The sequence below is a fragment of the Salmo salar genome, chromosome ssa27, assembly GCF_905237065.1.
Source record: "Salmo salar chromosome ssa27, Ssal_v3.1, whole genome shotgun sequence".
In the NCBI taxonomy this organism is placed as follows: domain Eukaryota; kingdom Metazoa; phylum Chordata; class Actinopteri; order Salmoniformes; family Salmonidae; genus Salmo; species Salmo salar.
Genome location: NC_059468.1, coordinates 36,230,538 through 36,256,492, shown reverse-complemented (window position 1 = coordinate 36,256,492; position 25,955 = coordinate 36,230,538). Strand labels below are relative to the sequence as shown.

Below are 25,955 nucleotides of genomic sequence, written 5' to 3'. Positions count from 1 at the left end.
CAGTTTGCATTAGCTTGTGAAACTACCTCCAACTTCCTTCACACTGGACGCACATATAAAACTGGTATCCACAAGTTCATCTGATAAAGGGTTTAATTTACCAAATCCCAAACTTTAATACTAGATCTAATGAATTTTCATCAGGGGTTTGATATCACAGGTCAAGCTTAAGAATGTGGAAAACTAACAAAACTTTAAATGAGAAGTACTGAAGGAAAAACAAAAAATTGGTGAAACAATTCAAGCGAACTGGAGAACATATTTATTGAACATAGAAGAGTAGTTCAAAGCTCTGAAGTAACAGAAAATGTTAGCTTCAGTTTCAAATGTAGCATAAAAAAAACAAAAATGTAAATCACAGTCCTACAGTACAGGACAGTCTGGATAGACCAAACAAAGCAGCCCAGTACCTCACTAAACCCTACTCACCTGTTTAAACGCCACCAACAATTATACTTTGACAGTATTTGCCACATACAGGGAAATGTTCTCTACTTCAGTTATCTTACGCCATAAACCTCAACAGTCCAGGTTTACCTTTTGATAAAGAACATTACTGAAGGACTCCAAGCCCATAAACTGATCCATTTTCAAAAATGTTATTAAAACATACAGTATTCTATTTAAACGTTTAGACTCTGAAGATAAAGGCCTCAAAAACAATAATTTACTTTATTTTTCCTCCTAAATAGTTAATTTACTCTGAAACAAAACTTTTTTTTGTCACAGTCCTTTCATTTTACACAGTGAAAATCCTTGTGATGCTTTAAAAACAAAAAAACATCCAGTATCAACGGGGGGCACCACATACAAAATCTCAAAACCCCCCCCAAAAGTAATGAGAATGCTTAGTATATGATTAAGAATTCTCAAATGGGGCAAGACATACCGTTGTGTGAGAAACTAATGGGGAGTTGTCAGTAGATTGGTCCAATGGGGTGGGGAGGTTCAGTACCCACAGTAGGTTGGTCCAATGGGGTGGGGAGGTTCAGTACCCACAGTAGGTTGGTCCAATGGGGTGGGGAGGTTCAGTACCCACAGTAGGTTGGTCCAATGGGGTGGGGAGGTTCAGTACCCACAGTAGGTTGGTCCAATGGGGTGGGGAGGTTCGAGTCCAAATGGTTATGCAAATACCCTCAGAAACATATCATTGTCCAAAACAACTGTTTAGCTAAAGGCTTGCGTTAGCTAGTACAGCACAAAATTAGCACAACATTTGAGCGATGCACATATATCACCATGTATGAATATAAACTTTAAGGCACAAATGCATGTCATTTCAATGTCTTAAGAGGGAAAATACTTTTGTCCTTGAAGTTTTAAATCAATGTAGCTGCAATACAGTCACCATTGCAGACCCAGAAAACAACTGAAAACCAGTCAGCTGTTCGCAAAACAAATAAGCAAATACAGACAAACAAAGACACGTTACTGGTAGTTAATAAAAAACACTCAGAAACAAAGACAAATTACTGGTAGTAATTAAAATAAAAAAGTATTGCTCTTAATTCAACATCTTACTGAAAGTGGCACTGGCTCAACAATACAAAGACCAGTGTATCATGTACATTCTGATGTGACTGTGTGCAGGGCCAGGCACGTTACCAGGGTTCAGGCTCCTATAGCCTACACAGAGATGATCTCAGAGGATCAGATGACCTCTCACAAATGGACAGAAAGCTCTGGTGGTAGAAGATGGGGTGAGGAGGAGAAGGAGCAAGGGGAAGAGCAAGAGAAGTTACAGGGCCTAGTCCTCTACTAGTTTGGAGGAAGCTGAGGGGTCTACGGCGGCCTGGTTGTCGTCTTTCTGGTCCATCTCTGTGTGGTGCTCCTCCTCCTTGTTGCCGCCCCCCTCCTCCCCAGTCTGGAACATGTCATGAGTCCACTTGTTGGGGCTTCTGCCCCCCTTGCGGTAGATGAAGCGACCCCTGCTGTGAGGAAAGACCCCTCGGCCACAGCTCTCCAGCCACGGCTTCTCATCCTCACGGTCATCATGCTGTAAGGTGGATGGCCAGAGAGGTCAGTGAAAAGAACCACTGCAACAGCATCAGTAGAGGAACATGTTTTAACGTATTAATGTCCCCTAAGAGCTAAGATGATCAACTATCACAATACTGAAACACGATTAAGACCAGGTTTCCATATTCAAATAAAAAATCATCACTGGTCACATGTAGTGTACTATAAAAAGGTGCCATTTAAGACGAAGCAATAATATGTGCTAAAACAGGAAGTGGTGAAACTCACAAAGTAGTATTTCCTGCTCTTGGGGGTGTACTCTGGGTCCCAGTCCTCATCTGGGGGGCGCTCTGGGGGGGCGGTGTTCATACTAGGAGGGGGGTTGCCATTGCTGCTTGTGTTACCTTGGTAATTGCCCCTATTCCAGCCCCTTCCTCCTCCTCTGAGTCTGGGAAGCTGAAACCACAACAACAAACTTGGTCAGACTATGGGCAACTTCACTCTACAGCCCCAGATACTGATCTTGGGTCAGTTTTGTTGTGGGAGAGAGTGGGAGAGCGAAAAAGACCGCTATAGGGGGAAAGAGAGGGAGAAAGAGTAGGGGAGAGAAAGAGAGGGGAGAGAGGGAGGGAAAGAGAGAGAGAACACTAGAGGTTCTCAGTTGGCTGTGGAGAAAAGAGGAATCAGGCCTATAGTCAATCACATCATTCCAATTGTACAGTCCAGTCTATACAGTTAAGTTAGGGTAGGTGTACAGTAGACTACACCACACAGAGAGCAGAACTTACAAATCCTCCACCATTTCCACGTCCTCGGCCCCTATCCATGTGGCCCTCATAATCCCGGGGGGGACCCCTGTCCATAGGGCCCTCATAGTCCCGGGGGGGACCCCTGTCCATAGGGCCCTCATAGTCCCGGGGGGGACCCCTGTCCATAGGGCCCTCATAGTCGCGGGACCCGAAGCGAGGCTTACTGTAGCCCTGGTCCATATGCTCCATCTCCTCCCCCATCATGTGGTCTTTACCTCTGAAGGGAGAGGGAGAGGAGGAGGAAGAGGAGGAGGACGGAGAGCGATCACGATTCTTCTTCTTTTTTCTGAGTGAGAGGTAAAAGAGCAAATCTCAATTAGTCTCCATTTTGACTGCCTCTAAAGTTGGGAGTGCAAAACAGGAAATCATGAAGGGTGGTGAAAATGTGTCACATATAGCTTGTATCACTACATTTTAATCAAAGATACAATTTAAGGATGAAACATTGTCTTCAGGCAGATGGCTTCATTCTAACACTACCGGCTCATCGGGCTGTCTGGCGTAAGACAATGGGAAGAGACTATAGGAAGGTGATTTTACATTAAGATATACTAAGCCTACTTTGATTTCTTGTGGCGTTTGGAAGATTTCTCTGAGGACCTCTCTTGGCTGGGTCCTTGGGAGCCCTTGCCCCCATCCCGTTGCTGCTGCCCAGGCTCCTTCCCAGAAAACCTTTTACGGCGCTCTATATCCAGACGCAGGTCCATTGGGTCAGTTTTTGCTGTTCTACCCCGATCCTGTGTAGATATAGAAGTGTTGTCTGTGTTAGTGATCGCTTTCGCTTCGGACAACACAACTTGTAATTTACCATCCTACCACTTAACTTCATCAATGGACAAAATATAATGAAGTAATGATGTCTTTTCACATACAGAACTTGTTAAACAGTTTTAGTATTGGACCCATCTGCTGGTGATGACACCAAATCCAGCCCTCCTGAGATGTAAGCCCAACTTTTCTTTCAAATAACTTGAATGTTTTATATCAAAGTATTTTGTATGTACTCAAGTAAACAAATCAAATATAATGTGTGTTAATGTAGACTAAGTTAATCTAAGGCTTCTATTAAACGGAATAACTTTGGCCAAGTAACAGACACACCTTTACAGACAGACATCTACACACCTCATAGTAAAACACACCTCATAGTAAAACACACCTCATAGTAAAACACACCTCATAGTAAAACACACCTCATAGTAAAACACACCTCATAGTAAAACAGCAGCTCTTAAGATAGATTTTCAAAAACCAAAATCATTTGCACTGAACTTGAAAACATTTTGCTTGTTTGTTTTGAGAAAAATACTTACAACGGCATTGCTTAGGGTCCCTTGAGAGGCTTGGACACAGCATCTTAAGTCACTTCCTGTTAGCCTTTGCTTGGGTGGGTACGTATGTACGTACATAACAGCTCAATAACCATATGATCTCTTAGGCTCGGGGGCTCGCTTGGCATTACAATACACAATTGGGCTCTTTTGATTTAGACTTATGCATCTCCTTTAAGAAAACAAGCACAAGCTGAACACTGCTGCTTTGTTTGGACCGTCTCAATTCCCTGTTTTACTTCAAATGCCAAGAGAGGCCGTTCACCTTGTAGCTGCAATCCTCCAACTCCTCAAGCAGGTGAGAGTGTCTGGTAAAAGCACTGGGGGAGACATCGATTCTCCTGGAGGAGGACACAAAACAAAGGACCGTTGGATACAGCTACACGTGTGTACTGATCACACAATGGTCTCAAAGAATGTTCAATATTTCTCATTCAATTATTTGGGAGTAACTTTGACTGACACACACACACACACACACACACACACACACACACACACCTTTATAATCCATAGCCACATGGTGTGTTTGATTTGTGTTGCATAAATCTCATAATGTCAGTCAAAAGGCAGACCTACAGGTAACTGCCAAAATAAAGGAAACACCAACGAAGTGTCTTAATAGGGCGTTGGCCACTACAAGCCAGAACAGCTTCAATGCACCTTGGCATAGATTCTACAAGTGTCTGGAACTCTACTGGAGGGATGAGACACCATTCTTACGAGAAATTTCATCATTTTGTGTTTTGTTGATAGAAAACGATGTCTCAGGCGCCGCTCCAGAATGTCCCCTAGGTGTTTACTTGGGTTAATCTGGTGACTGAGACGACCATGTCATATTGTTCAAATCGTTTTCATGCTCATCAAAACATTCAGGTGACCACTCGTGCCCTGCGGATGGGTGCATTGTCACCCTATGAAGGCATAGCCATTTTTATACATGACCCTAAGCATGATGGGATGTTAATTGCTTAATTAACTCAGGAACCAGAGCTGTGTGGAAGCACCTGCTTTCAATATACTTTGTATCCCTCATTTACTCAAGGGTTTCCTTTATTTTGGCAGTTATCTGTATTTTCTACAATGTTGGTTGAGAATGACATACCTGTGGATTTCTGGACTCTTCCTTTGTTTAATCAATTCCATCTCAGCTGCTTTTCTTTGGTACATGGCAAATCGCTCACTTAAAGTCATGCCTGAAGAGGGGAAGTGTTGTGCTGGAGGACAGATACAATGTTTATATTTGGACACCACTAACGCAGACAATATTTACATACAGTGCCTTCAGAAAGTATTCATACTCCTTGACTTATTCCACATTTTGTTGTGTTACAGCCTGAATTCTAAATTGATTAAATTGATCTAGACACAATACCCCATAATGACAAAGTGAAAACATGTTGACATTTTTGCAAATTGATTGAAAATCAAATACATGCATCTACAACTTGATTGAAGTCCACCTGTGGCCATTTTAATTGTTTGGACGTGATTTAGAAAGAAACATCTGTCTATATGAATATATCTATCTAGTCCCACAGTTGACAGTGCATGTCGTAGCCGAAACTTTACCATGAAGTCCAAGGAACTGTCCATAGACTATAAAACAATGTCTAGAGTGAATGTTTCCAAGAGCACAGTGGTCTCCATCATCGGGGAAACTGAAACAATAACAGAACTACCCAGACTCTGCCTTGAGCTGGCCGTCCGACCTAATTGAGCAACTGGGAAAGAAGGACCTTGGTCAGGGAGGTGAGATGGGAGAAGCTGCCAGAAGGACAACAGTCTTTCCAGCACTTCAACAATCTGGGATTTATGGGAGAGTAGCCAGACGGAAGTCGCTCCTGAGAAAAAAGGCGCATGGCAGCACACCTGGCAGTTTGCAAAAAGGCACGTGAAAGACTCAAGAGCATAAGGCAAAAGATTCTGTGGTCTGATGAGACAAACATTTTACTCTTTGGCCTGAATGCAAAGCACTATGCCTGGAGAAAACCAGGCACAGCTCATCACCCGTCTAACAACATTCCTAACATGAAGCATGGTGGTGGCAGCATCATGCTATGGAGATGCGTTTCAGGGACTGGGAGACTGCTAAGGACAGAGGGAACAATGAATGGAGCAAAATACAGACAAATCCTTGATGAGAACCTGCTTCAGAGTGCAAACAACAGATTGGGGAGCGAAGACGTACGGTCCATCAACACATGGACCTCAAGCATACAGCCAAAGCAATGCTGGAAAGTCCAAGTGGCCCGGCCAAAGCCCAGACTTGAATCCCATTGGAAATCTGTGGAAATACTTGATGATTGTTGTTCACTGCCTCGCCCCAGCTACCTTAACAGAGCATGAGAAAATCTGCAAGGAAGAAAACCCCCAAATATAGATGAACAACGCTGATAGACATACTCAAAGCTGTAGTCGCCGCCAAAAGGTGCTTCTACAAAGTATTGACTCAAGGGTGTGAATACTTATGTAAATTAGACATTTCTGTATTTAATTTTCAATAAATTTGCTAACATTTCCAAAAACATGTCTTCACTTTGTCATTATAGTGTATAGATGAGTGAGATTTAAAAAATATATATTTAATCCATTTTGAATTCAGGCTGTAACGTGGAATAAATCAAAGGGGTTTGAATACCAATCTGAAGGCACAGACAACTTTTCTTAGTCCGTGGACGTCTCCAACTCAGACAATTGTTTCAATTCAAAGGACTTAAAGAATGTCGCACACTAAGGCACTGTGTGCCGAAACATTGGTTAGGTATATCCATTAAACTGTTGGGAGCACAGCGTTTACCCTCCGTTAGTCAGCACCTCTACAAACATTGAGGTGGGTCAGCTCATCCTTTTTAACTTGAAATGTTCTCACAATGCCAGAATTACATCAAATCCTACAAAAGGACTAGTGAGTCAACAGTCCATGGAACTACTGAACATTCCAAATCCAAGCCCCATGGCTGTCCATGTTGTGTCTGTGCCTTCAGATACTGACATGGTAACCAATAAATATCATTCGTGAGTCCCAAATGGAACACTATGCCCTATTATAGTGCACTATAAAAGGGAATAAGGTGCCATTTGGGACCCAGACCCTGTTTAATAATCAACCCATAGATCTGCTATCACTGACTTCATTCAGCCAGTGGTTACTGGTTAGGTGTTGTTGTGGGTCAGAGTAGGGCTGTGGCGGTCATGACATTTTGTCAGCCGGTGACTGTCAAGCAAATTACTGCCCGTCTCATGGTAATTGACCGTTAATAGAGGCCAACACTCTGTTTTCTCCCACAATTGCATAGCCAACAGAAATGTTGCACAACATGAGCTCATGCTGTTATGAAGTGTTTGATTACATTTACATTGATATCAGAATGAATAGAGGGACAATAGAGAGCTCAGTACCAGGCAGTTAGCAGGTTTGGTAGGTTACTAACGACCAGCAGCAGCATCAGAGCTTGGAGAAGCCTAATTACCGTGACTAAACGGTCACGTGCAATCTGACTGCCGTCATGACTCGTGACCGGTAATACGGTCACCGTAAGCAGCCCTTACCTTTGATGTAATGCACAATGGTGACAATATGCTGCGCAAACAGCTCGGAGGGGCTGCGTTGGAGTTGAGCAGCCTGTATGTGTTGGAAAATGGAGCGGAACTGTCCGGGATCTTTCTTACTGGGATGCACCAGATCCCTGGACATACCACGCTCCTTAGTCAGACTTCCAGAGGAGCTGAGAAGAGGAAGACAAGCTGAAACAAAACTGTTGTGTTCAAGACTGTGACAGAGTTCCATAAAAATGTTAACCCCTCAATCATATCCAAAACTAGATGCAGAGTTAAGAACGAGGCCAGTTTCAAAAACTATTAACCATCCAAACAGTCTGTTGATGGACACCATTGGTGATGCTGCTTACCTGGGCATTTCATCAAATGTGTTGATACTGTGCTCCAAGCCCTCCCTCTTCCCAGAGGGCCGGGGTAGGTGTGACTCCAACCTATTGATGGGGAACAGGGCCAAGGGCCTGTCCTCCCCGCTGCCTGAACCCCTAGGGGGCACTGCTGCGCTGACAGGAGATGGACTCCTCCTGCTGCTCTTCTCCTTCTCTTTCTTCTTCTCCTTCCTCTTGGACTTCTCTTCTTTCTTGGAGGCCTGCTTGCGGCTGCGGTAGAGCTCCTCCTCCATGTGCTCCAGCTCTTCATCCACGTCTTCGGCCATATCTCTCCGTCTCTCCTCGTCCTTCCCCGGGGGGTAGTAATGGGGCTCGTCTTCCCACTTCCCAAACACATCCCGTGTCGTCAGGGTGGCTCCTTTGGGCTTGACCACCTCCTCCTCCTCTCTTTCAGCAGCCTGAGACTTGAGGAAGGCCTCTTGGGCTCTTTCCAGGAAGGGCAGGGACTTATCGGTCTTGGAGCTGAAGGAGGCTGCTGTTATGTTGAAGAGGCCTCCTCCAATCTTGCTGTTCCCCTTCTCTCTGCCGTCTCCATCCTGGCCATTCTCCCACTCTGCCGCCGCCTGCTGCTGCTTTTTGTTCTTGTTTTCTGCCAAGAACCTGGGCAATCAGACAGAGAAGCATACGGACCTTTACATTGTGTTATACAAATGGACTTTTACAATGTGTTATACAAAAGGAGAATGTTCATTCAAATCTATTATCGTTACAGAATCCAGATTTTCTAACAGGGCGCTGATATTAAAATGAAAGACATTTTATCACGTGGTAGAATGTTAGATGATCTAATGAAACAGAAGAAACAAGACCACACAACCATAGAAGACTGACAATACCAGAGAATGACAATGAACACTTAGAATAGAATGACCAGGACTCATATTGTAATAATGATACTTACTTTACCATCACCTCTTAAATTAGAGGGATATCATGCTGCTGAAAAGGGTGCTGGAGGGCCAGTAGGAGGCACTCTTTCCTCTGGTCCCCCCCAAAAAATATTCCAATGCCCCAGGGCAGTGATTGGGGACATTGCCCAGTGTAGGGTGCAAGTAAACGGGTGTCCTGACTCTCTGTGGTCACTAAAGATCCCATGGCATTTATTGTAGGGGTTTTATCCCCGGTGTCCTGGCTAAATTCCCAATCTGACCCTCATACCATCATGGCCACCTAACCATCCCCAGCTTCCAATTGACTCATTCATCCCCCTTCTCTCCCCTGTATCTATTCCCCAGGTCATTGCTGTAAATGAGAATGTGTTCTCTGTCAACTAACCTGGTAAAATAAGGGTATAATAAAAAAATGTGTTATATGCATTTAAATTGAGAAGTGTGGCAATGGCATCCATTCTTTTAAATCTATTGTAGCTGTGCAGACTGAACAAGCTTATAATAAATAATTACAATCACATACTGGGAAGAAAAATGTAAAAAACACAATGAAAGAAAACAGAATGTAAAAGGGGAACATACTTTTTGAAAGCAGAGGAAATAGCAGTCTTATCGTCTGCTCTGGTGGGATCCTCCTTGCCAAAGAAACCAAACCCACTGGTGGAAGCAGTCGGCCCGGCCTTGGTGGAGTCTGGTGGGCTCTTGGTAGAGGGAACACTGCCAGTGCTGCCCATGGTTCTCCACAATGACCCTTTGGAGTCTGACTTCCCCTGTTTGGCACCAACAGCCGGACTGCTGCGTTTGGGGCTGGTGTTATAGTCACTCAGACCCTGCCATTTCCCAGCAGAGGCCTTATCATGGCTGCTGCCTTCTCCCCCTGCCTGCTCCCCAGCCCCTCCCCTCTCCTCCTTGGCCTCTGCTGGCGTAGTCTTGTCCTTCACATCTTTAGAGCCAGGCTTCCCTGAGCCGGGGCTGCTGCGGCGATTCCGCGGGGAAGAGGAGCGGGAAGAGGAGCTGTGGCGCCGCCGGGACCGTCGGGACCCCCTGGAGGACGAACGGTCGGAGTATCGAGACCGGGAGTGGCTGCGGCTGCCGGAACGTTTCCGGGGCGTGCGGGACCGAGATCTCCCTCTCCTGGGGCTGTGAGGACCGTGATGGTCCTGGTCTTGGGGTGGCCCGTCCCGGTAGCCCCCCCCCCCTGCCAGTTGTTGGCTCGGTAGCCGTAGCTGTTACCGCCTCTCTGGTAACCATGGCGAGGGTAGAAGCCCCGGGTTCTACCGCGGAAGTAAAAGGGTCTGCGGAAGCCACGGTTGTAGCCCCTCTGGTAACCCCGGTTGTTCTGGTAGTCTCTGGTGGGATAGTTCCTGCCATGGGACGGAGAGTGAGATCTGGAGCGGGAACGCGACCTAGAACTAGGAGAGAAGTCTGTTAAAGATGCTGTGTAGCCAAGTCAATGTTGGTACACTTTTCAGAAGGTCGCCTAAACATTATGAAAACAGTAAACATATGTACATCTTGAGACCATCCTGTCTGGTTAAGTTGGACTGAGTAGGAGTATACAGTCAGAGAGTAAAATAAGAAATGTTTTTGTTTCGCCAGCCTGCACCTCGCCAACTCAGGTGTGCCTTTTTCATTCTCCAGACAATATCACTCAGAGAGAACCCCCAATATCACTCAGAGAGAACAGACCGTCAGGCTAAATAACCTACACTGTTGGTTTGTTAACTGGCTGTGGTCCCAGCGGATGAAACCAACGGTGTAGGTTAACCGCTCTTGGGTAGGGGGCAGTATTTTCACGGCCGGATGAAAAACGTACCCAAATTAAACGGCCTACTACTCGGGCCCAGGAACTAGAATATGCATATTATTAGTAGATTTGGATAGAACACACTCTGAAGTTTCTAAAACTGTTTGAATGATGTCTGTGAGTATAACAGAACTTATATGGCAGGCAAAAACCTGAGAAAAATCCTACCAGGAAGTGGGAAATCTGATGCTGGTAGTCTATTCAAGTCTTTGCCTATCTAACACACAGCGACTTAGGGTTCACTTTGCACTTCCTAAGGCTTCCACTAGATGTCAACAGTCTTTAGAACCTTGTTTCAGGCTTTTGCAGTGAACAGAGAGCGAACAAGAAGGCCGGGGATTTGGTGACTCAGGGAAGGACATGAGTTCAATGGCGCGCATTCACGTGAGGAGGTAGCTGTGTTCCAAAACATTTTTCAAGACATTGGAATCGTCCGGTTGGAATATTATTGAAGTGTTATGTTAAAAAGGCCCTAAAGATTGATACTATACAACGTTTGACATGTTTCAACGAACGTAAATAGAACTTGTTTGACTTTTCGTCGTGAAATTTTGGCCGCGCTTCCTACATTTGGAGTAGCTTACTGAACGCGCAAACAACAAGGAGATATTTGGACATAAATTATGGACTTTATCGAACAAAACAACATTTATTGTGGACCTGGGATTCCTGGAACTGCCTTCTGATGAAGATCAAAGGTAAGTGAATATTTCTAATGCTATTTATGATTTTAGATGACTCCAAAATGGCGGGTATCTGTATTGCTTGATGTCTTTTTCTGAGCGCTGTACTCAGATTATTGCAATGTGTGCTTTCCTCGTGAAGCTTTTTTGAAATCTGTCACAGCCGTTGCATAAAGGAGATGTTCATCTATAATTCTTTGAATAACAGTTTAATATTTTATCAACATTTATGATGAGTATTTTTGTAAATTGTTGTGCTGAATCACTGGCAGTATTGGAGGCAAAATAGTTTCTGAACATCACACGGCAATGTAAAATGCTGTTTTTGGATATAAATATGAACTTGATCGAACAAAAAATGCATGTATTGTGTAACATGATGTCCTAGGAGTGTCATCTGATGAAGATCGTCAAAGGTTAGTGCATCATTTTAGCTGATTTTCTGGTTTTTGTGACGCCTGTCCATGCTAGGAAAATGGCTATGGTTTTTCTTGTGTTGGAACTGTCCTAACATAATCTAACTTTATGCTTTCGCTGTAAAGCCTTTTTGAAATCGGACAATGTGGTTACATTAAGGAGACGTATCTTTAAAATGGTGTAAAATAGTCGTATGTTTGAGAACTTTGAATTATGACATTTTGTGGTTTTGAATTTGGCGCTCTGATTTTTCACTGGCTGTTGAATAGTGTGAACCGTGGGTTCCCCAAGAGAGGTTAACCGGCTGTGGTCCGAGTGGATGGGACTGAGGGACTGCGTTAAGAGTATTCTGTCCACTTGGAGGAGCTACTAAACCACACACTAGCGCCTATTAAAAACACAACCAGGGACCAACGCAGCCAGGATCCTCCTCCAACCCTTTTCCTCAGAAGACACTCAAAATTCAAACAACTTCACTTCAAGGTGCCCTTTGAGTAACATGATGAGAGAAGGACAGAGAAGGAGAAATCTCCAATCAGGCATCATATGGAATACATGTTCATACTGCTTATGCTGTGTCATTCTCAACCAACGAACGAAGACGTAGCCAATGTATTTGGTTAAATGCTGGAGATTTTAGACATGAAGAGTATTGCCTCCACCACATATAAAGGATTCTAACATCTGTCCTTAAATCCATGAAAAATAAAAACACTGACAGTGAAAGTAGCGTCCCCACAGAACATCGGCACACTACTCCTACAAATCCAGGAAAACGCAAAGTAGCAGACACATTTTAGAGCAAGCGAACAGGATATTGGTTTCTACCCATGTACTGCAGTGGGAAAAACTGCCAAATCCATCATATAAAATCCCCCAAAACTTACCTCTTGAGCTTTTTCATTGAAAGAGTCTTGAGGTGGTATTCTGAGCAGTGAGCTACATAGTGTACTCACACAGTTGTTAGTGAGGGACTCCCTTTATCTGGCGAGTGTGTGTGTGTGTGTGTGTGTGTGTGTGTGTGTGTGTGTGTGTGTGGAGGGACTGGAGCAGTGGAAAGAGGCGGTACACGTCGAGACAAAATGGGAAAGCATTTTTACTCTAATCCCTGTAGGAGGAGGGAGTGGGAAGAGGGTGTATGACCTGGCTAGACAACACTTCCTCTCCTTCTGACACGTCTCTCTCTTTGTGAAAGCACTTCCAGCCATTACTTTCCTTTTGGACAAGTCATTGATTATCTATGGCACTTGTCTAATGTATTGCTGACCATGTCACCGAAAGAGAGGTCCCGAGCACCCTGTTATCAAGCCTCTGTATGTGAAAAACACCAAATCTCCTGTCTGAGGGGGATCAAACTTTAACAATAGCCTACTTATTATCTACATATAAAAAAACAATGCTCACTCATAACTTTGTTGAAATGTAACCAACACTGGGCCCATAATTCCTCATGGAAGTCATTACAGACACACAAAGTGCTGAATGCTGTTTGACAACCCTTATCCAGGGGATGACATCCAGGGGATGACTAAGTATTCCTCTGGAACAAAAAGGATGATTCAGTAATGAATAAAACTGATGGGTCACTGACTGCATGTTATGTAGGTGCATTAGTGAACTCTGTCTCAGTTCAAACAGAAGACAGAGGGGAAATAGATTGTATAATATAAAATGTGTCTTCTGGTTAAGAGGCGGTCATTTTAATCCCATCATAAATATGAAGTTACATTTTTATCCTAGCAAAGAAAAAGGATAAATGAACATTTTACCCAACAGGGTACCAATAGTATATCTTAAAAAGGTGCAACACAGGATTTCATTTATTTTTGCATTGAAATTTCAAATATAAATACACTGCTCCAAAAAATAAAGGGAACACTAAAATAACACATCCTAGATCTGAATGAAATAATCTTATTAAATACTTTTTTCTTTACATAGTTGAATGTGCTGACAACAAAATCACACAAAAATAATCAATGGAAATCCAATTTATCAACCCATGGAGGTATGGATTTGGAGTCACACTCAAAATTAAAGTGGAAAACCACACTACAGGCTGATCCAACTTTGATGTAATGTCCTTAAAACAAGTCAAAATGAGGCTCAGTAGTGTGTGTGGCCTCCACGTGCCTGTATGACCTCCCTACAACGCCTGGGCATGCTCCTGATGAGGTGGCGGATGGTCTCCTGAGGGATCTCCTCCCAGACCTGGACTAAAGCATCCGCCAACTCCTGGACAGTCTGTGGTGCAACGTGGCGTTGGTGGATGGAGCGAGACATGATGTCCCAGATGTGCTCAATTGGATTCAGGTCTGGGGAACGGGCGGGCCAGTCCATAGCATCAATGCCTTCCTCTTGCAGGAACTGCTGACACACTCCAGCCACATGAGGTCTAGCATTGTCTTGCATTAGGAGGAACCCAGGGCCAACCGCACCAGCATATGGTCTCACAAGGGGTCTGAGGATCTCATCTCGGTACCTAATGGCAGTCAGGCTACCTCTGGCGAGCACAAAGAAATGCCACCCCACACCATGACTGACCCACCGCCAAACCGGTCATGCTGGAGGATGTTGCAGGCAGCAGAACGTTCTCCACGGCGTCTCCAGACTCTGTCACATGTGCTCAGTGTGAACCTGCTTCATCTGTGAAGAGCACAGGGCGCCAGTAGCGAATTTGCCAATCTTGATGTTCTCTGGCAAATGCCAAACATCCTGCACGGTGTTGGGCTGTAAGCACAACCCCCACCTGTGGACGTCGGGCCCTCATACCACCCTCATGGAGTCTGTTTCTGACCGTTTGAGCAGACACATGCACATTTGTGGCCTGCTGGAGGTCATTTTGCAGGGCTCTGGCAGTGCTCCTCCTGCTCCTCCTTGCACAAAGGTGGAGGTAGCGGTCCTGCTGCTGGGTTGTTGCCCTCCTACGGCCTCCTCCACGTCTCCTGATGTACTGGCCTGTCTCCTGGTAGCGCCTCCATGCTCTGGACACTACGCTGACAGACACAGCAAACCTTTTTGCCACAGCTCGCATTGATGTGCCATCCTGGATGAGCTGCACTACCTGAGCCACTTGTGTGGGTTGTAGACTCCGTCTCATGCTACCACTAGAGTGAAAGCACCGCCAGCATTCAAAAGTGACCAAAACATCAGCCGGGAAGCATAGGAACTGAGAAGTGGTCTGTGGTCACCACCTGCCGAACCACTCCTTTATTGGGGGTGTCTTGCTAATTGCCTATAATTTCCACCTGTTGTCTATTCCATTTGCACAACAGCATGTGAAATTTATTGTCAATCAGTGTTGCTTCCTAAGTGGACAGTTTGATTTCACAGAAGTGTGATTGACTTGGAGTTACATTGTGTTGTTTAAGTGTTCCCTTTATTTTTTTGAGCAGTGTATATAAAGCGCTAACAGTGGAATTCTAGCGTTTCACACTATTACTTAGGGCTGGGAGACATTGATTTGAATGTATGATTTTGAGCGAAATGCCAAACTTATATCACATGAATCCTGGTTGTTATTTTTCATTTTTATGAGCATTTATGTCCGTTGTTCTCATGTTATCTTTTTGGTCTCGTGACCTTTGCTCCTTCTGTGCTGTGTGGACCTTCCCATTTACACCAGAAACATGAATAGAATGACGAAGCATCCACTGAACCAGGACTAGCTCCTACCGCCAGGCCGCCGATACAAAGGCCAGAAATCTTTCATTCCTACCAGGATAAGTCAATTGCATAAATACCTGCTCAACACCCCCCCCCACAAATGTACATTCTGAATTACAGACTGTATCCATGTGTGTTGTCTGCTGTAGTTATTGCTTGTGATTTATGTATTTATGCACCTATTGGTGATGTAGTGCTTATGTTTGTTGAGATGCAAGACAAACTTCCCGAAAGACGGACACACAAAGAATGATATTAGAAGCTCATGTCTTCGCAGGCGACAAGCTTAGGTCCAAAATAAGCCCACAGAAATGCATTGGGTTTATTTTTGTGAGGGTGAAACCTCACGTCGCCTCTTACTCTCTGCTCACGCTCACACACCCTCTCCCCCGGCACTCACAACAACAAAGATGAGAGATCACATCTTCCTCTCTGACAAGCGGTTTTAAATCGCTATTTGCATTTGAGGTTTGGTCCAACAGAATGGTTCCTATGAACAGCACAACACATGGAGACATTATATTACTGCAATGGAGAAGTTATCCTTTCCAACGACACCCTTTCATGTCTCAACTCCTCAAATTGCGTGCAGAGCACTACTACCACAAGAATATTGATGATTCTGGAAAATTAATGCTCAGTTTGTCACATATGGCATTGCAGTACCACTAGCAGCATTTTGGCCAAAGACTGTTATACTAGCTGTCTAAATGTGCAATAAACATGGGAAAAAAATGCATCTGTATAAGGAATTGGCAACTCGTTTTCATTCTGAGAAATAAGGTAGGCCACTTGTTTTCAAAATGTTAAAAGTCCATGGGCTAGCATGCTGTTCAAACAGTTGGGGATGGACAGAAGGGTGTGTTCATAACAATTCAACTGTTTTACCTGGTTAGCTAGCAAATAGATCCAAGTTGGCTAAACTTGAAATATGAAGATTAGCTGGCTACTCACTAGCACGTGGACATGTGCTTGAGAGATTGTTTAATGAGACCACTGTTCATTTTCTATAATGCATGCTACAAGAAGTTAGCCATTATTAGTGAATGTGCATTATGCATGGTTCTGGTTAAATTTGTAACAAAACGACTGGCAGCTTCATTAAATAGTACCCGCAAAACACCAGTCTCAACGTCAACAGTGAAGAGGCGACTCCAGGATGCTGGCCTTCTAGGCAGAGTTCCTCTGTCCAGTGTCTGTTCTTTCCCCCATCTTAATCTTTTCTTTATACGCCAGTCTGAGATATGGCTTTTTCTTTGCAACTCTGCCTAGAAGGCCAGCATCTTCACTGTTGATGTTGAGACTGGTGTTTTGCGGGTACTATTTAATGAAGCTGCCAATTGAGGACGTGTGAGGCATCTGTTTCTCAAACCAGACACTAATGTCCTCTTGCTCAGTTGTGCACTGGGGCCTCCCACTCTTCCTATTCTGGTTTGAGCCAGTTTGCGCTGTTCTGTGAAGGGAGTAGTACACAGTGTTGTACGAGATCTTCAGTTTCTTGGCAATTTCTCGCACGGAATAGCCTTCATTTCTCAGAACAAGAATAGACTGACGAGTTTCAGAAGAAATGTCTTTGTTTCTGGCCATTTTGAGCCTGTAATCAAACCCATAAATGCTGATACTCAACTAGTCTAAAGAAGGCCAGTTTTATTGCTTCTTTAAATCATATCAACAGCTGTGGTAACATAATTGCCAAAGGGTTTTCTAATGATTAATTAGCCTTTTAAAATGATAAACTTGGATTAGCTAACACAAGGTCCCATTGGAACAGAGGAGTGATGGTTGCTGATAATGGGCCTCTGTTCGCCTATGCAGATATTACATTAAAAAAAACAGCAGTTTCCAGCTACAACAGTCATTTACAACATTAACAATGTCTACACTGTATTTCTGATCAATGTAATGTTATTTTAAATGGACAAAAGTGCTTTTCTTTTTTTTATGTTTAAAAAAAACAAAAACAAATTTATAAGTGACTCCAAACTTTTGAACGGTTGTGTGTGTATATATATCGTGAATCGTCCAGAAGTTTGACAAAATTAGAGATATGATTTTTTGGCCATATTGCCCAGCCCTAGTAGTACTTAACCGCCAGTGTTGTGATTGGCTGTGATATTGGCCTATTGATTTCTCCAGCCAGAGCGGCTTCTGTTATCAAATTGGGAAAGCTGACTTTGTAGCTGTGTTATCTAGCGGAAATCGCTCCGTGAGAAAACAAGCACTGAATAGTGTATGAAATACACTTCCCTGTGGCTCAGTTGGTAGAGCATGGTGTTTGCAATGCCAGCATGGTGTGTGCAACGCCAGGGTTGTGGGTTCGATTCCCGCGGGGGGCCAGTACAAAAAAAAAATTCAAAAAAATTTACAACAAATTAAAAAAAATTACAATAAAAAAACACATTGCATGAAATGAAATGTATGCATTCACTACAGTAAGTTGCTCTGGATAAGAGCGTCTGCTAAATGACTAAAATGTAAATGTAAATACATTTTAATAACAAAATTGCTGTGAAATATGTTTTTACAGCGGTTTAAAGCTGGTGGACCAAAACCAAAGTTGCTTTTGGTCCACCAGCTACAAATAGTTGTAAAAACAATATTTTTTGTTATTTACTGAAAATATATTTCACAGCGATTTATATGGTTATTTTTTTTTCCTCACAAAGTCAATTCGAGTGAATAATGTAGAATTTCAGCAACCAGGAAATGTGCGACTTCCACTAGATAACACACCCAAAGTCAGAACAGCTTTCCCCATTTGACAACAGATGTCGCTCCAGCATGAAAAATCCAATAATCACAACACTGGCGAGTAATTAATAAATGTGAAACAATCATTCCACTATTAGCACTAGATATATTATGGACATTCTGAAATTACAATGAAAAATGTGTAGCACATTCTCATGGTAGGCATATATGCCAAGTATATGTCCTAGTAATGATTGGAAAACAGGGCTTGATGACAAGTCTCCATACAGTAGAGGAAGGAAGTGATTATAAACTTCACCTGTAGCGGTGCTTCCTGGATCTGGAGCGGCTTCTGGAATGAGACCGTGTGCAAGACCTGGACCTGGACTTTGATCTGGAGCGGGTCCTTGCGGGGCAATCTGGCGCTTTGGACATCTCCACTGTCAGGCCTGTCTAGAGGTTTACCTGTCCAACAACAAGAGGGATGAGTGATGTAGGTATGCACTGGTAATACACTTGGGTGTTTTATACAGTAACAGTTCCCAACCTGCTTGTTGACCAAACTAAGTACAAACAGAGACCATATAAGCAAAGATGGGTTAGTTATAAAAATAAAAATAAACAAATATAGCCCAGAGCCTGTCATTTCCAATGGGAGCAAATGATTCATAGCGGACAAAACAAGCAAGGAGGTGGGCAGAGCCAAGCACGAGCTAGTGAGATCCTATTGGCGTGTTCAAGCATTAATTTGCAGATTTCCGTTAGGGAACGCCTACTCTGAAGTGCACGTGTGCAATAACTCAATTTGCCCTTGCACTCCTAAACACACTTTTTGAAACTTTGGCAAAGGGTAATGTCTACAAAACACAGTCCACTGTTACAGATCTTAGTGACAGTGGTGGTGGGGAGGGAGGGGGTGCAATGTGAATAGTCTGGGTAGCCATTTAAGGTCCTGACATGCTGACCACACCGCTCACGTCACGTGCGCGTTGCAAAATAAATGTACACATACATGTTATTCAATCATTGCGCGTGCCAATGAGCATCTGCGTTGCCAAGCGCTAAAATAGAAGTCAGTTCTATTTGTGACACTGAACACGGTGCAAGTCCTGCCTCTCCCATCTCCTCATTGTGTATAGAAGCAGATAACCAATGAGGAGATGGCACGTGGGCATACCCACATGGGTGATTGAAAGATGAACTGAGGTCGGTCGTCGTCGTGGTAATACTATGTAAGTTAGATGCCAATCGCCATATAAATTCCAAAGAAAAAGCCTGTAGCGAGGAGAGATGACTAGAAACCAGTTGGTTGAGCGTTTTATGTAGATTAATTTTCGGAGTAGAGGACCTTGTGCATTTCAGGTAAAATAACAACTCAATGTTTATATCCCAGGACAAATTAGCTAGCTAGCTAAATTGCTATAAATGTTTAATGCTTTTCGACCTGTCCCCAAATTAATATAATTGGTTCAGAGTTTGTTTTGATATTTCAACCTGCGTGTCGTGATCGCATTTGGTGTGGGGGGCCAATATCAAATTGTGCGCGTCCGGTTTGGGTATGATGTGAGGTAGAACAAGGAAGTGGACATCCTTGAAATAAAGACAAATCTAAATATAGAACTAGATGTACCTGTCCAACAACAGGAAGGATGGGGTGATTTAAGTATAAACGTTTGTGTTTTATATAGTGCTCAAACTTCATGCATGTTGACAAAACTAGACGAGCCTAGAACGAGGAAGATAAGCCTAGAACGAGGAAGACGAGACTAGAACGAGGAAGACGAGCCTAGAACGAGGAAGTTACTCGCTTCAAATTAGCATAAACACAAATCTGGTGAGAAAAAAGGTGTTTATTTGCTAAATAAATGCAAAACACATAACAAAATTTCACACACTGTCCAATAAAAAAACCTCACTACAAAATGTCCAACACAATGAAGAAAATCATCTCTCCACAGTCACAATCGTGGCCCCCATAGATTTCTTGGAGCCTATCAGCAACCAGAGGCCAGAAGGTCCTGCTGCTCTGGTGGCTTGTCCTCTGGAGACTTCATCATCATTCTGACTGAGTATGTCCCAAATGGCACCCTATTCTCAACCCGAGTCCTATGGGCCCTGGTCTAAAGTAGTGCACTATATAGATAAATGGGTTCCATTTATTTCCAGGCTATTTCTAGAACTGTTGAGACCTCAGGTCTGGAACAATGACATGACAACTTGTCCCCTGTCAACAAGACCCACTGCCCTCGCCTGCTTGACCCCTGGTGGTCACCAGTATCCCCAAAAGCCCCCCCCCGACCTTCACAGTGCTTGTGGGGAAAAAGTCAAAACCTGGCTAAAAATAGAAGCTACACAATGTCAGAATCTATAACAAGACAGTTGAGAGAATGGCTTTGAATGCTTTTTAGCAATGGCTTGTCTTTATTTTCCAATAACACTAGTATTACTAGCACTGGTTTCCACTATGCCCAAATGGGTCCAAGAGAGAGAGAGTCAGGGCTCAGGGATCAAGTGCTCTGCGTTTACTATTTTATTGCTAAGAAAACAAGATTCTTTCAAATATTTTAGAGGGGTTAACTGTAAGGTAGCCTACATGTAGTGTCTTCAGAAAGTATTCACACCCCTTTACTTTCCACATTTAGTTGTGTTACATCCTGATTATTAAATTGAGATTGTGTCACTGATATACACAAAATATCCCATAATGTCAAAGCGGAATTTCATTTGTAGAAAATTATAGAAATGTATAAAAAAAAAATGTAAAGCTGAAATTTCTTGAGTCAATAAGTATTCAACCCCTTTGTTATGGCAAGTCTAAATAAGTTCAAGAGTAAAAATGTGCTTAACAAATTGCATTATAAGTTTTATAGACAATAACAGCGGTTAACATAATTTTTTAATAACTACCCCATCTCTGTACCCCAAACATACAGATAATCAATCGAGTAGCATATTTCAAGCACAGACTCAACCACAAAGACCAGGGAGGTTTTCCAGTGCCTCGCAAAGAAGAGCACCTACTGGTAGATGTGTATTAAAAAAATATAATAATAATTAAAAGCTGTATGCTGAATATCCCTTTGAGCATGGTAAAGTTATTAGGGTTTGGAAGGTGTATCAATACACCCAGTTAGTACAAAGATACAAGAGTCCTTCCTAACTCAGTTGCCGGAGAGGAAGGAAACTGCTCAGGGATTTTAAAACAGTTTAATGGTTCTGATGAGAAAACTGAAAACAACATTGCAATTACTCCACAATACTAACCTAAATGACCGAGTGAAAAGAAAGACGTCTGTACAGAATAAAAAATATTCCAAAACATGCATCCTGTTTGCAACAAGGCACTTAAAGCCACAATATTTAACTTTTTGGGTGACCCAACCAAATTCACATAGAAATTTTTGTTGTACACCCATCACTCATTGAAAGCAAGTCTAAGAAGTGGTAGATCTGTTCTATAAGCACAATTTCTATGCTTCCCGTGCTTAAGTTTTGTTATTGCGTCTTTCACTTTCTGTTTTGTACACCAGCTTCAAACCGCAAAAAAAAAGAAATTGGTTATGAAAAAAAAAAAAATCACAGTTCAGATGTTACAATGATACTCTACACAATGATTGATAGTTTTGTCACAAACTTTACGGTTAGAAATGTAGCAACTAGAAAATGGCGGAGTGATTTCTGCATATTGCACCTTTAAGTAATACTGAAAACAATGTGGCAAAGACATACAAAGAGATATGTTTGGGTCAAATCCAACACAAGCATGTTGGTGGCCAGTGGTGGAAAAAGTACTACATTTTCATACTTGAGTAAAAGTAAAGATACCTTAATGACTCAAGTAAAAGTCACCCAGTAAAATAGTACTTAAGTAAAAGTCTAAAAGTACTTGGTTTTAAAATGTACTTAAATATCAAAAGTAAAAGTATGAATGATAAATTCCAGAAGGCACGGATAGCCAGGGTCACACCCCAACACATCCTTTCTAAGCAAAGCATTTGTGTATAGTGAGTCCGCCAGATCATAGGCAGTAGGGATGACCAGGAATGTTCTCTTGATAAGTGTGCAAATTGGACCATTTTCTGTCCTGCTAAGCATTCAAAATGTAACAAGTACTTTTGGGTGTCAGGGAAAATGTATGGAGTAAAAAGTACATACTTTTCTTAGGAATGTAGTGAAGTAAAAGTTGTCAAAAATATCAATAGTCAAGTACAGATACCCCAAAAAACTACTTAACTTCTCTAGGGTAGGGGGCAGTATTTTGACGTCCGGATGAAAGGCGTGCCCAAATTAAACTGCCTGCTACTCAGGCTCAGAAGGTAGGATATGCATATTATTAATAGATTTGGATAGAAAACACTCTGAAGTTTCTAAAACTGTTTGAATGATGTCTGTGAGTATAACAGAACTCATATGGCAGGCAAAACCCTGAGAGAAAACCAACCAGGAAGTTGAAAATCTGAGGCTTGTAGTTTTTTCAATTGATTCCCTATTCAAACTACAGTGACTTAGGGTTCATTTTGCACTTCCTAAGGCTTCCACTAGATGTCAACAGTCTTTAGAATGTTGTTTCATGCTTCCACTGTGAATTTGAAGCGAACAAGAGGGCCTGGAGTCAGATGAGTGAGGAAATGACATGAGCTCAGAGGCGCGAGTTCACGTGAGTGTGAGCTGTGTTCCTTTTCTGAAGACATTGGAATTGTCCGGTTGGAATATTACTGAAGATTTATGTTAAAAACATCCTAAAGATTGATGCTATACATCGTTTGACATATTTCTCCGAACGTAAATATAACTTTTTTCGACGTTTTTTTTACATTTCGGCGCGCTTCCTGCATTTGTAGTGGACTGAACGCGCAAACAAAAAGGAGGTATATGGACATAAATGATGGACTTTATCTAACAAAACAAACATTTCTTGTGGACCTGGGATTCCTGGGAGTGCATTCTGATGAAGATCATCAAAGGTAAGTGAATATTTATAATATTATTTCTGAGTTTTATTGACTACACAAAATGGCGGGTTTGGTTTCGTGTCTGAACGCAGATTTTTGAAATCTGACACAGCGGTTGCATTAAGGAGAAGTGTATCTATAATTCTTTGAATTACAGTTTAATATTTTATCAACGTTTATGATGAGTATTTCTGTAAATTGATGTGCTCATTCGCCGGAAGTTTTGGGAGGCAAAACATTTCTGAACATTACACGCCAATGTAAAATGTTTTTTTTTGGATATAAATATGAACTTTATCGAGCAAAACATACATGTATTGTGTAACATGAAGTCCTATGAGTGCCATCTGATGAAGATCATCAAAGGTTAGTGATTCATTTTAGCTGTATTTCTGGTTTTTGTGATGCCTCTCCTTGCTTGGAAAATGGCTGTGTGGTTTTTCTTGTCAAGGTGATGTCCTAACATAATCTATATTATGTCCTAACATAAAAAAAATATCAAAAATATCAAAAAATCTAATGCTATGCTTTCGCCGTAAAGCCTTTTTGAAATCGGACAATGTGGTTGGATTAACGAGAAGATTATCTTTAAAATGGTGTAAAATACTTGTATGTGTGAGAAATTTGAATTATGAGATTTGTTGTTTTGAATTTGGCGTCCTGCTATTTCACTGGCTGTTCAATAGTGTGTCCCACATACCCAAGAGAGGTTAAGTAGTACTTGAAAGTATTTTTACTTAAGTACTTTACACCACTGTTGGTGGCTGCAACATATCACTTCATATTTTAGAGCATGTTGGTGGCTGCATCATGTTATAAGTATGCTTGTCATCAGTAAGGACTATGGAGTTTTTTAGGATAAAAAAAATAAATAATAATCTATGGAATACAGCTTTGAGCATAGGAAAAATCCTTGATGAAAAGCAGACTGAACCAGGTTTCCAACAGACACTGGGAGACGAATTCACCTTTAGCAGGACTATAACCTAAAACACAAGTCCAACTCTACACTGGAGCTGCTTACCAAGATGACATTGAATGTTCCGGAGTGTCCTAGTTACAGTTTTGATTTTAAAAAAATCGGTTTGGGAATCTATGGCAAGACTTGAAAATGGCTGTCTAGCAATGATCAACAAATCAATTTGACAGAGCTTGAATATTATTTTTAAGAATAATGCAAATATTGTACAATCCAGGTGTGAAAAGCTCTTAGAGACTTACCCAAAAAGACTCGACGCCAAGGGTATTGTGTGTAGATTATTTAATACATTTTGAATACAGCCTGAATTCAAAATGTATTAAATAATCTACAAAAAAATGTGGACTAAATCAAGGGGCATTAATCAATCTTTGTACTTGCTCATAGCACAGAGAAGCACCTTTATGGAATAGGAATGTAGCCTAATGTAGGTAGTCTCATGATCTGTTCAGTTATAAAAGTGATATTTCCTGTCCAAGGATCCACAAATATGTTGCGCTTGGTGCGTTTATTATTATAAACCAATTTACTAAACAGGATTCACTTGATCTTCTAGACGTTGTAAATGTTGCACTAGGCCCAATGCCTGCTTATTGCGCTAACCAAAACAGTTCTGGCCCAACACTGGGCTCTATAATGAGAGTAGACGCAAAGAACAGAGGTAGACCTAAAATAAGCAATATTTTGGTATTCTATCAGTTGCCGGAGACAGTCAGTGGAGCAGGGGGAGGGTAACTAGGTAACGTTAGTTAGCTGGTTAGCTTCCTTGACTGACCGTTAAACGTCAATAGCAAAAAGACTGGTTTGTAAAGCAAAAAGCATTTTCACTTAGTTTCGTGTCAAACAAGTATGAACTAGCTAGTTTGTTTATAATCTAGCGAAACAATGTTTGCAACAAAAAAACCTAGCAACAGTTAGCAAGCTGGCTGGCTTGCTATGCTAGCCAAACCAACGAAGAAACCACCGAATGCTGAGTTACTAAGGACAAGGACGCACAATATTTTACCTCAACTACACGAAGGCATATATTTTATTTGATGTAAAATACATTTCTGCGATATCGTAATGTAAAAACGACATCAACCACTGCCGTACACTAACGTTTGCTACCAAATATTAGCCACATTTTGGTCGCCTACTACGCAGCAGTGGCTATCGAGGTCAAATTTCCTTCCTGGATTTGTCCAATCTTGAGGATTGCGCCCACCTCAATTTATTTAAACGGGCATATTACTATTTAAAAGCATGATACTAATCATACAGTAGCTATTGTAGGCTACTACTGTGAAATATACCAACTGAAAAGCTGTTATGGCATGTTCTTACCTGGTAGGAAGCAGTTTCTTGGGCGCGAAATAGCCTTACAGTCTGCAACTGTTCACTTTACCAGTAATTGAATGAACATGCGCCCAACCCCCTTTTGCTTCCTACTCGAACATGTTGCAATCAGTTAGCTAGCTAACGTTACCTGTCCAAACTATCTGTCCCTAAAGAAAAATAAAGCATGACTTAACTGACCATCCTCTAGAAAGCATTTCAAATCTAATTTACATATTGTTAAATAACAGTATTAACAGTCATAAATATTACACACAATATATATATATATAAAATAGCATTTGGTTTAATTTGATTTGTTTGTTTGCTCATGCAAATCACTTAATATATTTACTCTATCAACCCAACAACAAGCTCACCAAAGGGGGTCAGATTTCCAGCAAAGGATGTAAACATTCCAACAAGACAAACATGGACATCCACATTCCATTCACACATTCCAATGCCCTTGACCCTGTCATCACTTAGTATGGTTTGATAAATAAA

At 42.1% G+C, this 25,955-nt stretch overlaps 1 protein-coding gene and 1 long non-coding RNA gene across 2 annotated transcripts; one reads left to right on the top strand and one right to left on the bottom strand.

The window, feature by feature from the left end:
- Nucleotides 1–239: 239 nt before the first annotated feature.
- Nucleotides 240–25,562, bottom strand: LOC106589017 (thyroid hormone receptor-associated protein 3). The gene is given in 12 exon segments (XM_014178653.2): nucleotides 240–1,996; nucleotides 2,248–2,415; nucleotides 2,748–3,054; nucleotides 3,330–3,505; nucleotides 4,365–4,440; nucleotides 5,205–5,316; nucleotides 7,652–7,827; nucleotides 8,011–8,646; nucleotides 9,519–10,132; nucleotides 10,135–10,342; nucleotides 18,520–18,665; nucleotides 25,458–25,562. Coding segments are annotated over 11 exon segments (2,838 nt in total). The 5' UTR covers nucleotides 18,636–18,665; nucleotides 25,458–25,562; the 3' UTR covers nucleotides 240–1,747.
- On the top strand, nucleotides 970–3,795 carry LOC123730989 (uncharacterized). The gene is made up of 2 exons (XR_006762498.1): nucleotides 970–1,066; nucleotides 1,107–3,795. It is a non-coding gene; the product is annotated as an uncharacterized lncRNA (long non-coding RNA).
- Nucleotides 25,563–25,955: the final 393 nt, after the last annotated feature.